The sequence below is a fragment of the Dipteris shenzhenensis genome, chromosome 8, assembly GCF_047967505.1.
Source record: "Dipteris shenzhenensis isolate YYH24624 ecotype China chromosome 8, Dip_SZ_1.0, whole genome shotgun sequence".
Lineage (NCBI taxonomy): Eukaryota > Viridiplantae > Streptophyta > Polypodiopsida > Gleicheniales > Dipteridaceae > Dipteris > Dipteris shenzhenensis.
The window spans coordinates 14,338,253-14,352,502 of NC_141603.1; the positions used below are offsets into that span (position 1 = coordinate 14,338,253).

At 41.0% G+C, this 14,250-nt stretch overlaps 1 protein-coding gene across 1 annotated transcript in view; it reads right to left on the minus strand.

The window, feature by feature from the left end:
• The window catches only part of LOC147899156 (uncharacterized), a 37,674-nt gene extending 23,836 nt beyond the window's left edge, over positions 1–13,838 (minus strand). The window contains exons 1-4 of the mRNA XM_087378397.1: positions 13,741–13,838; positions 11,334–11,547; positions 11,094–11,175; positions 6,392–6,458 (exon numbers count right to left, since the gene is read on the minus strand). Coding sequence (XP_087234523.1) covers positions 6,392–6,458; positions 11,094–11,175; positions 11,334–11,454 — 270 coding nt within the window. The 5' untranslated portion in view covers positions 11,455–11,547; positions 13,741–13,838. The remainder of the gene's footprint in view (positions 1–6,391; positions 6,459–11,093; positions 11,176–11,333; positions 11,548–13,740) is intronic.
• Positions 13,839–14,250: the final 412 nt, after the last annotated feature.

A 14,250-nucleotide genomic window follows, 5' to 3' on the forward strand; every position in this document is an offset into this window, starting at 1 on the left:
GCCAATGGCACGCTTGCCTACTGGCAAGTCACACAACTCCCAAGTGTCGTTTGCATGAATGGATTCAAGCTCAGCCTTCATAGCATCCATCCATTCATTGCTGTCAAAGGCATCCTTGTGACATAAAGGTTCCTCATTGCAAGCAGTAGCAACCAAAGCTACAGCCAAATAGTTGCCATGCATCTATTTATGCGCACCTCTAGTGCGGGCTGGCAAAGGCTCAGCTTGTTTGCTGTCCCTGAGTGCATCCAAAAACCATCTCGGGACTGATTTTGCTGTCTAATGACAGCACTCTCCTATGCAACTTCCTGCTCAATAGCATGATCGTCAACTAAAGGCATATCAGACTGAGCAAGAGCTACACGAGGAGAATGGACACTTGCACTGCTAGAAGTGTATGGCACAACACTCTGCGCTGGCTGCTCTGGATCTGTGGGTGACTGAAAGAGAGGCAACAATGTATCAAAGACATCTGAGGAATCAACAATAGGCGTTTTTTGCATTCCAGCCAAGGTAAAGGCACATTTTCAGCGAATACAACATCCCTACTGACACTGACCTTGCCCGTGCTGGGCTGATACAACCTGTATCCCTTGCTCTCTGCACTATAACCAATGAATATGCATTTTACAGCTTTGTCTTCAAGCTTATGCCTCAGCTGAGATGGCACATAAGCATAAGCCAATGACCCAAACACTCGCATATGAGAAATTTCAGGTTTGCGACCGTGCCATGCCTCGTAAGGTGTGATAGTCTTCAATGCCTTTGTGGGTGCCCAATCGAGCACATAGTTGGAGCACATGACAGCATCCAACCAAAACTTATTTGGCAAAGAATTCCCTTTGAGCATGCACCTGCCCATTTCCATCTCTGACCGATTTTTCCTCTTTGCCAACCCGTTCTGCTGCGGAGTATAAAGCACTGTGCATTAATGAATAATACCCGAGCTGCCAAAAAATCAAAGAATTCACGGGACATGTACTCTCCCCCGTAGAGTAAGGAACTTGTTCCTTATTTCATTTTCAGCCATGGCAAGCCAATGTCTGAAGCATGAGAACACATCAGATTTGTCATTCATGCCATATATCCAAGCAAATCTGGTGTGGTCATCCACAAAGGTAGAAAAGTAAAGGTAGCCCCCAAGAGATGTTGTCCGCATCGGCCCGCACACATCACTATGCACAAGGTGAAGCTTCCTAGATGCACCAGCTATCCCATGCTTTGGAAATGAGAAACAGTGCATTTTGCCCAACAAGCATCCCTCACAAACATGTTTAACACTAGTTTGGTAGAAGGACATAAAAATGTCCTAGGACATTTTTATGTCCTGTTAACTTAGCTACTTCCTACAATTATTCAAAAGAATCCATAAGCTATTTTGGGGATTTTATTATTTTCCATAATAGCTTATATGCTGAAAAAAACTTAAAATTATTATGGATCGGAACTTGTACCTATTACTTTGAGTTATACCGAAAGTTTTAAGGTCAACCTAACACCAAAACCTCAAGCTGCTTTCTTAGGTTTTAGATAAAATAGCCATACTTCTTCATTACCATGAGAATTTTTATATTTTGTAACTTCTAGAGTCTAAAGATAGCTATAACACATATGTCTAGATTGTTTTGGAGATAGATAATCATACTTATTATGATTTATGGCCTCAACCATAATTTTAGAGAATGCTGATAGCGAGGCAAAATTTGATCTTTTGCAAATTCTTTGACATGTATAACAAGTTCCAAACTCAACCATACTTTGTATATGTCTTAAAAAGGATATTATGGAGTAGCGTGAGTTTTAAGGGGACCTAATATCATGTAGAACACCAAATTCAAACCATATTTTGATTGTTCATTATGTTGTAATTCGTGCTAAATTCAAGGTACAATGGTTAAAGGGTATCATAAGAACCTTCAAGACTTTAAATTATACTTATAGGGTTCCTCTAATCATGAATGAGTGATACCAATTCAAAAAAGTTATATGCAGAACACTTATATGCGAGATAATTCAAAACTATAAAAGTGAGGTTTAATATGGAGCCGGTTTTGGTAGTTGAGATTAGGAGCACATATTCTATTTCAATTTTAGCCTTTACTGTGATGTCGTGAATTTCCTTATGATATAACATTATTATAGCTAAGGTATGACACATTGTGGCTATTATGTGTACTATATAAAGATGCTTCTTTATGAAGTGCGACTTACAATGCAACCCGTTAGGCTAACTACTCTTGTTAATTGCTAAATCAATCCTGCCAAAATAAATTTTTAATAAATTTTTGTCACTCTTATGTGTTTTATATACTTATAAACACTCTGTAAAAAAATGATAGCTCATTGAAATCATTTTTATTTTCAGGCATGCTAAATAAAGTTTCAAATTTGAATACTGTTTGCGTGAAATGCTGTGTTACCATACATTTGTGACCATTTTGTAATCACATGTAATAGATTTTTGTGCTCCTTATATTTTTAGAAAATATTCCTATGAGTCTACCTTAAGCTCAAGAGAGGAAATCACCAAAAAGCGCATCTACATCAAATTGTGATTTTTTTGCCAAAACCTCAAAAATACACTTTTATGTCATGTTATGCTACCAAACTAGTGTTAACCGTTGCATGCATGGGTAAGAGAGCCACCACCATGTTTTGTGAATGCATTTTAACTAAGCTTCTGTAGTTGAGGTGACCCGACCTCACATGCCATAAGTGGGAATCTGAAATTACAGATTCAACTGAAATTTGCCTCTATAGCAAGCTGTTTGTCATAAACATCAAGATGATATAGCCTTGAAGAAAGTGACCTAGTAAGTACTATGATGTCATCGTACCGGTTGTCATACACGGCACATCGATAACCATCAAAGAGAACCCGAAAGCCATTCAAGGATATGGCTACAATGGAGATGAGGTTCTTCTTGATACCTGGGACAAACAAAACATCCATGAGCTTAAGCATATCACTTGAACCTGAAGTGACCTCGACCTGGCCAATCCCTTTCACAAGATATGATGCATTATTGGCACGTCACTGTGCCATCATGTGGAGCAGCCCCCAATGTCTGAAAGAGTGATCTGCAAGAAGTGATGTGCTTGGAAGCACCACTGTCGAAGCACCAATTTGACTTAGAATCTAAGACAGACAAGGATGTAGCATGCTTCTCTGGATGGTACTAGCATGTCACCGTGAAAGCCTACTCCTGGTGAGCAATGTTTGCTGCCTCATGACCATCATCTGGGGCAGCAGTAGTAGTAGTGACAGCAAGTCCCTTTTGCTGCTTTTTGCGCTTGCGACATTCAGAAAGGTCATGTCTTGGCTTCCGGCAATAATTACTACGTTCGTTGTTTTTCTTCTTTGCATCATACGGGGCAGAATTAGATGAGTGTCCAGCAATAGATGAGCCTCCAGAAGGCTTGGGATTGCTGTAATTTTGCCGGTTCTTTCCCTTATTTTTGTGATTAGCGACAAAAGCCTGATTTGCAATTTGAGAGGCAGCACAATTTGTGCGACTCTGCTCTTCCTGTAGGAGAAGGAAAACAAGCTGGTCAAAAGTATAAGTGTTGGAATTGCCCATGGCAACCAACCTCAATGTAGTAGCGAACCCCTGGTACGAATCAAAAAACCCATTGAGTGTCGTGGACACTACCTGAGCATCTGAAATAATTTCATCCACATTAATGAGCTGCTCTTGAAAGTCCTTGATTTTTGTGATGTATGCATCCATGCTGTCCCCCTCTTCCATTTTAGCATTCTCCAATTACCTGCGTAAGAAGTAACACGTGCCTCATTGCAAGCCTAATAAAGGTGAGCCAATATGTCCCACACAGCCTTTGATGTTTTGCAAGACCGAATGTGAGGAATGATATGTCTCTTGACTGAAAAAGCAATAATAGAATGTGCTTGGGTATCTCTACCATCCCATCTGGCCTATTCAGGTGTAGGAGGTGTGGCTGGAGTAGTAGTAGATCCAGAGGTGGCTGTAACAGCTGCACCAGCCGTGGCAGTAGATCCAGAAGTGGCTGTAGCAACTGCACCAGTTGTAGCAGTAGCAGAAGTGGATGCCATAGAGGAAGGTCGAAGATCCGATCCTTGGACAATACCCCAAAATTTTTTGGCAACCAGCAAATGTTTCACTGTGTATGACCACATGGGATAATTGGGTCCATCGAGCTTGTCCTTAACTGAGAACATACCCATCCAATCGTTGCTTCCCATGGCAAAAATAAATCCTTGAAGGAAAAATGTGTGCTCAAGAGTAGCCTCAAGGCTTTCATTGCAAAATGAGCTGGCTGTCCAAAAATGACAGGAAATGTCAAGCAGTGACCAACCAAAAATTGACTGCTCAAACAATGAGTTAAATGCACGTGTTGTCCCCAAAAATATGACCTGCAAAACAATATTTGTCCGGTCAAAGGACCCCCCTACGAAAGATAGCTGTCCTGCAAAAATATAAGCCCAAAACAAGGGGCAAATGTCTGCAAATGTATCCAATGATCAATTGAGCTGTAAATGTCCCAGAAGGAGGCTGCGTGTCTCAAATCTGACAAGACAACAACCCCAACTCAAGGTGCATAAAGCAAATGTCACTGCAATGGACAGCAAATCTGACAAAAGCCCCAAAATCTAAGAGGACAAATATGCCAAAAAGAGGGCAAATTGGAAAAAGCCCCAAATTGTGTTGCAAGGATTCAATGTGCTGCAATTCCAAGCCAATGTCAATGGTCTTGCATGTCAATCTCTACCAAATGCCCAGAATTGGCTGTACCAAGCCAATGTCACTGCAAATTTCAACAAAATTGACAAAACCCCCAATTTTTGCTAAGGCAAAACTGTCAAATTTGGGGCAAATGACCAAAAGCCCCAAATTTTGCTGAAATAAAGTAAATGTGACAAAAATAAACTGCAAATCTAAAAATATCCCGCAATCCATCAGCAACAGATCCAAAATCCCCAGTGTCGGAGTGGAAATGAAGTCAAAATAGGGTAAATACTGCAAAAGCCCCAAAATGTGACCAAAAAGAGCAAATGTCAGTGCAACATCTCCCCAATCTCTAGAGCAAAATCACCTCAATGTCACTGCAACTGCAACGTGACATAAAAGAGAGTGAAGAGTTTCAAATCCAACTGTACCAGGCCGATCTGAGTCAAGAGGAAGAGAATCCCAACCAAATGGTGCTAAAGCAGGTTGGAGCACCTAGAGGAAGGCCCGAATGACTGAAAAGAATCCAGATCTAAGGAAAAAAGGAGAGCACGAGGGAAGGCAGGTAGGAGCAAGAGAACCTGCTCTGATACCACTATTGGGTGCAGGAAGCAATGGAACGAGAGTGAGTGCGAGAAGCAAACAACAAGCTGGAGCAAAACGTAGTACTTCTCAAATGGATAAGAGGAAAATACAAAGGGTGGCCTATATGGCCCCTAAGTCAACCATATGGTTGACCAAAGAAGTCAACTCATAGAGTTGACCTCACCTACAAGGCTCATACCAGGGCTAAGTGCTAACAACTGCAACCAACTGGCACTTTTTCCGTCAAAACATAAGAACAAGCTCTAGGGGGTTTCAAAATACAGTTCATGTAAACGTGTCACGCTTGTCCTCATATCAGCACATACCAACAAGACCTGAATCCGAGATTGGAGCCAAGGAGACTTCTAGAAAGACTCAAAAGACCCATCTACAATTTTAACACATCAGCACGAGATGCAACCACATGCACCAAATCACACTAGCAAGGCCCTGAGTAGACTCAATTCAGTAAAAACTCGTCATTGGAGGCTAAGGCTATAAAAGCTTCCACGAGATTGAGGCAAGCAGCCTGCCACAACTTATACACATCCATTTGAATAGCCACTAAGGAGCAGGATCGTCATCTTCTTCAAGCCTAGAGCAACAAGCTTGGACAAATTATTCCAGCTCTTGGAGCCTTAATCTTTCAGCCATTTTGTGAATGGTTCAGGGTTCATGCTTCCTTGTTCTTCAGTTCATTCATGCTGGGACAATTGGTTAGAGCAGCAGATACAAATGTGTAGAATCACAAAGTAGTCAGCTGCTTCTTACAACCTCTATGCTGCTTTTCCTTTATCTTTTGGTTGCACAAACCATTGGGCATGGACTTGATACTCTACTACTTCAACTCCCATTTTGTTTGGAAATAATGCAAGCTGCTTTCTACAATTTCATGCATTTGTCATCTCTAAGGCACCTTACAATTTGATGTTCTACGCAAGATGAAGGATGCCTAAATTCAGCATTTTCTTGTTCCAATATCCACCATCACTATTCAATTCCCATCCTTTCTAAGGCATGGACACAGAATAAAACATGCAATAATCAGACTAACACGTTTGACATTTGATGTGTACAAAGAAATACGAAAATATGCATACCCAAGAAAATGCCAATTGTTGTTTCAAATCTCCAAACACGTAGTTCACCAGATTATTTACATTGTATCTGCACAAGTGAGACAAACATGTGATCAGATGCCAAGATGCAAGCATGATGTTCAGGGGCCCAAACATACAAATTCCACCTCATCCTGCCACTTCAAAGTTTCCCCCGGCAGATACAAGCTGACATTCAGCCTTTTAGACGCTAAATCCAAGCAGGCATAAACACCAACAAACTCGACAAATACAACCTTCAAGAATGTGTAGAGAAGCTAGCCTACTGCCTGCTAGTTTACTCTAGTTTCACAGTCTAAGTAAGCAGGAATAACAGTAGATAGTGACAAAGGGAAAGGACAGCATGAAATTCATGTGCAAATTCATATTGGCACTTGGGATTACATGTAGATCCACAGCTAGTGATGGGCTGCACTAACAACAGGCTAGGAAGAGAACTTATTAGGCTAGGATACAAGTCCTAGTTCGGCAATGTAGGCTCAGCTGGAAAGAAGGTGTACTTAATTGCAAATCATGAATGAATGTGTACAACATCAAGGAAACCCCCCCCACCGCCCCCCCCCCCCCCTTCTTATAGGTTTGGGTCCAGCAACAATAGCAACATGGCTTATGGGACAGCCTCCCTAAGATGCCACGTGGCAACATTTGGCTGCCCACTTAAATGCTACTCAATTACAGGCCCTTTTAAAAAGAACCTACTATACTAAAATAACTAAGGGTCACCATCCTCCATCATTCATGGACAGCCTCAGCCCTGGCTCTACGGGAGTGAAAATTGAACCTCTGTAGCAGTCCCTGAATATAATTGGACTGTTTGAGAAAGAGGCCTTTATCTAATTGCATAAACTGAACGGGCAGGTAGTAGTGTAATAGCCCCAGATCAAACATCTCAAATGAAGCTTCAAGATCATTCTTGAACTTGTACTTGTGGGCAACGTGGGCTTGTTTGAGTCCGTAGAGTGCCTTACACAGCTTGCATGCTTTGTCTTCCTGACCAGACATCTGAAAACCAATAGAACAACTCACATACAATTCTTCATGCCAGTCCCCATCGAGAAATGTTATTTTCATGTCCAATTGATGCAGTTTCCACGCAAAATGAGCAGCCAAAGAAAGAACACATCTTATGGTGGTCATCTGTGCATCAGCATGTGCTGTTCTGGAGTCCCCTCAATGGCCAGTGGACGTCACCCTTCAAGACAGCTTGAGAACATTTATGCAGCTGTCTATCAAAGTCAATACAGACTGATATGAGTTTTCTGCAAAAACCATATCTTTACGGACAAAAACTTCTTAGCCTAAGGATTGTAGAGACCGTAAGCTTTACTCTCACTGATGCAGCCAACAAAAATGCACTTAACGCCTTATCATCCAGCTTTCTTCTCAACTGACTAGGCACATGTGTGTTTTATGCTATGCAGCCAAACACCCTGAGGTAGTCAACCTTCGGTTTTCTGTAATACCAAGCCTCACAAGGAGTAAGGGGTTTTACGCCCTTGGTTGGACATCTATTCAAAATGTACGTTGCACACATTACCGCCCCCATCCAAAATATGTGTGCAACACACAATTGCCTCCATCCAAAATATGTGTGGTCTTTTCCTAACTTGCTGCTTCTACTCTGAGGTGAGGAGATGGGATGTAGGAGAGGCCGGGCTATGTCTCTTATTAAGATCTCATATTTGCCCCTCTGGGACTTTCATACTTTGGAGCTACTTTGGAGAATATTATCAAGCAAGGAATGAGGCCAGGATTTCTTATTTTGAAAAATAGCTTGAAAGTGTTAGGATGCAGAAAAGTGATTCAATGTCAGATCATTTGACTAGGACTCAGAATCTTAGAGAATAGTTGTTGAAGATTGATTAGGCGATACACGACAGCCAACTTGTCTCCACTACTTTGAACTTGTTGCCAGAGTCTTATTTGTCTTTTCAAACTGCTCTAAATTCCATTTACTTTCCAAGTAGTGGTGGGACTGGTATAGCATGAAGAACAGACGAGAAAGAGAATGTCTATTGATGTGCATGATGGGGATCAAGCCTAGTTGGCAAAGGCAATTCATTGGTGGCCATCAGTCTAGGACTAGTTCAGGCACAGCCATCAAAGATAATGCAGGTTCAAAAAGAGGGTATGTGTCATTATTGTAGAAGCTTTGACACCATATCAACGCAGGAAGAGGTTGAAGAAAGAAAAGAAAAGGTGCTATTTCGACCACATGTGCGATAGATACTCACCATAGTCCAAAAGGATGCATAACACAGTGGCAAAAAGACTCGTATTTTATGTGGACAAAAATAGTGACAATATATTTGTGGAGAAAGTTAATAATGCTCCATCCCTCTTCCCACCTGCCCGACCCCCACAACGGGACAATATCCACCTGATTGGAAAATGGTGGTCATTTGAGAATATAAGATGACCCGCTCAAAATTTACTGAACTATTGATTAGGGGGTTTCACTTTTAGTTGGATTGCTATCGTTGTCTATTTTATTCTGGCTTATACTGCCATCCATCCCTCGATGGAGTTGACCATCCCTCTGAATATCCGTCATAATTCAGCCGTCAACAAGCGTATCATCAGTATAAAAGGCACTCTTCTCATTCAGTCCACGAGTGAATTCTTTCTCAGAATCGCTTCCTTCATCTAACCACCATATGTGCAATCGAGGCTTTCAATTCTACCCGGCGATTAATCTCCTTAATAATGACCTGAAGGCTGAGAATCATGATGGATCCTTTCAAAGAGGAATCAAATTGTAGTCCCAGGTGAAAGGAAAGAACTGCTCCTCAAATGCTGCTGCAGTGGATCAGGAATGAGCCCAAATGGCACCCTTTATATAGGGGCTGGTAGCCCCTCCAAAATGGCCAACTTGGGGTCTAGATGGTTCGACCCAGACAACCAGCCTCTCAGTCCGTAAAACCAACTTGAGGCGGCTCACTTCTTGAGGCCTTGCAGCATGCAAAATGGGATCAATTGAGAAGGCATGCCCTCCCTTTGTGAGCCATGCAGCCATCCTGCATGTGGAGTCCCGCTGCATTCGATGCATGTAAGCCACAATCCTTCCATACCAGATCTGTCCTCCATAGGAGCTCCATCCTGCCAGGTATGCACTTGTATGTGCTGTCCACACGGCAGCCTGTGTGTTGCCCATGTGGCAGCCCCTTTACATGTCTTTTCTCTGTAGATATGCTGCCCACACAGCAGCCCATGTGCTGCTCTTGTGGCAGCCACATAAACCCTAAGTCCACCTCGCCCATGCTCTCCTCATATGGGGGCTTACAGATGGCAGGTGACTTCTCCAACAAACAAAACCTCCAAATGCAAGCAAAAGGAATAATTCCTTATCAAGGATTAGCTCCCATCTAGCATGCCATGAGTCTTTTGCTCATCAAAGAAATCCAAATCCTCTGCATGCTCTTGCAAATGCCTTTTGCATACCTTGGGAATTGTATCATTCCCCTCAACCCACATAGGAAGATTTTAAAGCATTATCTAGAAGATTGTTTATGGACAAGAACTTACTCTCAAAACTATCTAAAGCTCTTCAAACGGTGATCAAGCACTTTAAGATTCAACATGAGAACTGAATGCATTAAGGGAATAAAGCTCCCATAGGCTAAGGCATAGATAAATGACCATCACTTGGTTGTTAGACCCCTTACCAAGGTGTATTTTGTGGATTGTTCTATGGATCTCATAATGAACATTGATCTCTTTGCAACAGACTTGGCTAATATCAAGAACAATGGATACTATGAGCCCTTTTACCTCAAATTCAAGAATTGAAGCTCATCAAAACCACGTGCTTGCTCTCATAAAAAAGCCCATGATATGCTTGGTCAAGCCCCATTGCAACAATGACCATTGTTTCTGAAACCCTTAACCTCTCATGGCAATTTTTGGATCGCTAGGCAGTTGCTCTACAATGCACCGAGCCCAAATCTAAGAATGTACAAGTGTCTACCTCAACGCTTCTAGATCATAAGGAGGGTTGTCCAATGCATCAGTAGAAGCCTTACACAAGTCCTACCATTTCTACATTAGATAGAAAGACTAAAGAAGTATTATTATAGCATCATGAATTGGGAAAGCATATGTATCAACATCACAGCACCACACACAAGTAAAACATGTAGTCCAAAACAAAAAAAGTTGACATATTCAATCGTCAACAAAAATTGGACTAACATACATTTACACATGGAATTGCAGATAACATAAATAAGGAAGAAGAAAAATCAGCCCCACAGGTCCTAATTATATTGAATGTGAACTAGAACAAACACAAAGATGGTGGTCCAAATGAGAGAAACACAAATTGTATAATGAAGTCGAGATGTTGTAAAAGAACAAAGTAAACCAAGGGCCCTTATTCACATCTTGCCTACGGCTAAGGATGATATAGAACTAATTCAGAAACTAATTCTTACTAAAAGCTAGCCCTTGTCCTGGTATTATCGAATGACGAGCCCCGCCCCCCCTCAAAACAAAAAAAGCTTGGAAACATAGGCAAGTTATCACAAATTGTCATAAACAGAGCACGTGCTAATCCAAAACTTGAATATATTAAATGCACTAGTGTTATACATATATGTCATAACTCCTTAGTTAGAGAGTAAATGTTACTTCTCACTCGTTGTTACTCCTTAAGCATAGACTGTTCAAAAAGGGAGAAACATACCCTCGTGCAGAGGACCATATGCCAACGATGAAGTGTTGTAGGCAGAACTGCAAAAACTCTCCACAGAATGGTCTCTTGTACACTGTAGACATGGCAAATAATAGTGTGTTACTTTAAATCTGGAAGCAATGGCCATAAGCCATCCGTTAAAGATCTTTCATTCAAAATATTCAAAACATGACAATTAACATAACAATCGTGTGTTACTTCAAATAAATACCATATGGTTCAATGTCTTACCATAGAAATTGCCAACTTTGGCATGAGGTGATTGATTTGGGAGTGGCTCTTGGTGAAAGTAAGTGTCAACAAGCAGGCCATTAACATCTAACACAATAAGTTTTTTGCGTGAGAGTTCCATATAAAATAAGAAGTTATCCCCCACAATGTGAAAAATTGGTTTGGTCAACTCCTTGATTGCGCCTCATAGATTCATAAAAATCCTTCGAAATCCCTATACCACCGGACGATAAAATTTGTCAACTTTTCTACATGAACGTTTCAAATATGCTAAAATTAATAGGGAACTAAAAATACAATCCTACTTTGATAGAACCAAGACATCCTTTTGATACAATTTTTGTGGGGCAAGCCATGGCAAAGTAGGTAAAAAATATACTTCACATGAAAGACTACCATTATTTAAGAAGCAAACCTACTTGCAAAGTAATCCATGACACAAAAAATACACAAATATGGTTCAAAGTCAAGAGTCGCATATATAACCCTTGACTGCAATAATAAGAGACATCTTAAAAGAGCTAAACAATAAGAGACATCTTCGTAGAGCTAAACAAAAATAAATAATGTATTTCATGGCTCAAATGACACCCTAATCCTTCTGGTCTCAAAAATGTAGGACTGTAACCGCATTTGTAAATATGAGATTGAGCATCAAGTGAGCTTGTACTTCAATTCACATACATGCATGGTATCCAATGGCTATCCAAGAGCAATTTTACTTGCAGAACATTTTGGCTCTCACCAAGACAGCACAAAAACAATGGTGTTGCTTGCACATTTAGAAGTAAAGCACAAAAACTAAGCATATCGAGCTATCTTTTATTACATGTCACAAAGACCGGATTATCATTGCCTCAAACAATTCATAGTCTAAGCATTTACATGAGAAGCCTAAGTCGATTACTGAACTTGATTTTTACATATACAAAATACAAGAGGTCGGTTATTAGTATCCATGCATAGCCAAAATAACCTATTGTAGCATACCAATTGTGTTGAAAAAGAGTCCCAAAATGAGTACATGCAACATGCATCAACAGATGAACCCCTTAAACGCCATACCGACTTTGTTGAAAAAGAGTCCAAAATGAATACATGCCACATGCATCAAGAGCTGAATGCCTAATGTTCATAAATATTAACTAACACGACGAAATTCCATTGCTTCTTCTTTTTTTAATGGCGGAGTCAATCAAGGACTAGACTACCTCTACAACGTTGTGAGCTAATCTAAAAAACTTACACAAGGATTCACTTATAAAAAACAGTCCAAAAATGAGTGAAATGGTGAGTACCATTGCTTCTTATTTTTTTAACAGACTCAATCAAGTACTACACTACGTCTACAACGTTGAGCTTATCTAAAAAATCCTTACAATAAATTTCAACTATGAAAAAACGCAAGAATCACATTCGAGAAAAGACGAAATGGCATTACTAATAATGTGAGGAATTTGCATAAAGCTGAGTCTGCAACTTGGAGCAGAGATTAATACAGTAAAGACACATGAATAAGAGGCACAAGGTTGTTCCCTAGTTTAGGATCATACCCATTCACAAGTACCACACTTACCAAAGTCCACTCGTGTCACTCCACATTTCATGGAGGAAAACCTCAATCAGACTTGGCATAGTAATTTCCATTTAGGTAATAGCAATTGAGAATTAGAAAACGGCATTACGTTTTCGTCAGTAAACAGCTTGGTTTCCTTGGATACAGCGGTTGACCAGAGCAAAGCCCCCCAAAAAGACAGCTCTTTTGAGTCATGAGTGAAAATGCAGTGATTTGCAGGCAGTGAGCCTCCATGCTTCTGTACCAGAGAACAGGTGGTGAGAAAAGCACACACTGGACTCATTTGTGGGGTAGATTCAATTCTTCTCTGAAATCTTAGAGACAACTAAATTCGCCTGATGATGCTTTGTCACGTAGGGGACAACGGTACTTGCCACAGAGTAAGCTGGGCGTAATTAGCAAGATATTAATCGTACCAGGTATGTGAAGGTGGGCACAAAGCGACGCAGTGTCGCAAATCTTCCTTGGCCAGCGATAAAGTTTAAATTCGATGTCAATCCACGGAACTGGGATTTTAAAAGTTGAGCACAAGCAAAGTAATGAAGAATGGCACTTCTTCACCTGATAACAAACAATGAAACTCCCAAACCCCAGAGATGAGTCCCAAAAAAGGAGAGCTTTCGTTTCCGTGGGGGACAGGATGCAAAATTCCATGTAAAGGGAGACTCCCGAGACTCTAATAGCAGACAAGGGAGAGAGGGGAAACAAGAAAGGTACGCTTTTGCGAAGAAATTCTCTTACAAAGTAAGATTTTTCGCGATACAACCAAGCACAGAAAAACAGAGTCGGAAGGAAGATGAAGCAAAACGATCAAAAGGAGACGAAACAAACCAATAGGGATGAAGATCCAGAAGAATTGGAGGAAGCCCGAGCTTGTCTTGCTGATATGAGAAATCCTAGCTCTGCAAAACAGAGTTAGCTTTACAAGCTCTTCCCAACATCCACATACATCAGAAAATGGCATTATAACTTATAAGTCCAAGATGTTCTAAAAATGAAATTTCCTAGGGAATCCCCACAATTCCCCATTGCCTGGTCGGAGGTTGGAAGCCGGTTGCCTCAGTTTTCGATCAGTTTTCGTCCGAGATCGGTAACCGGCCGGATATCCAGTCGTCGACGTATGGGGGAGGTGGCGACGGACACGTTGCACAAATCAGACAGATAATGCGATTTCGAGGTGAGATCTTATAGTACTCCATGAGCCTGTCCTCGAGTGCGTCGACAGAAATATGGCGGCCATTAGATTTGAGGAAGATCCAACGGCTTGGAAATGGCGTTGATCGCTCGCCATTACATCTTCCTTAGATCTAATGGTTTAAAAAAAGGCACTCTAGGCATGTT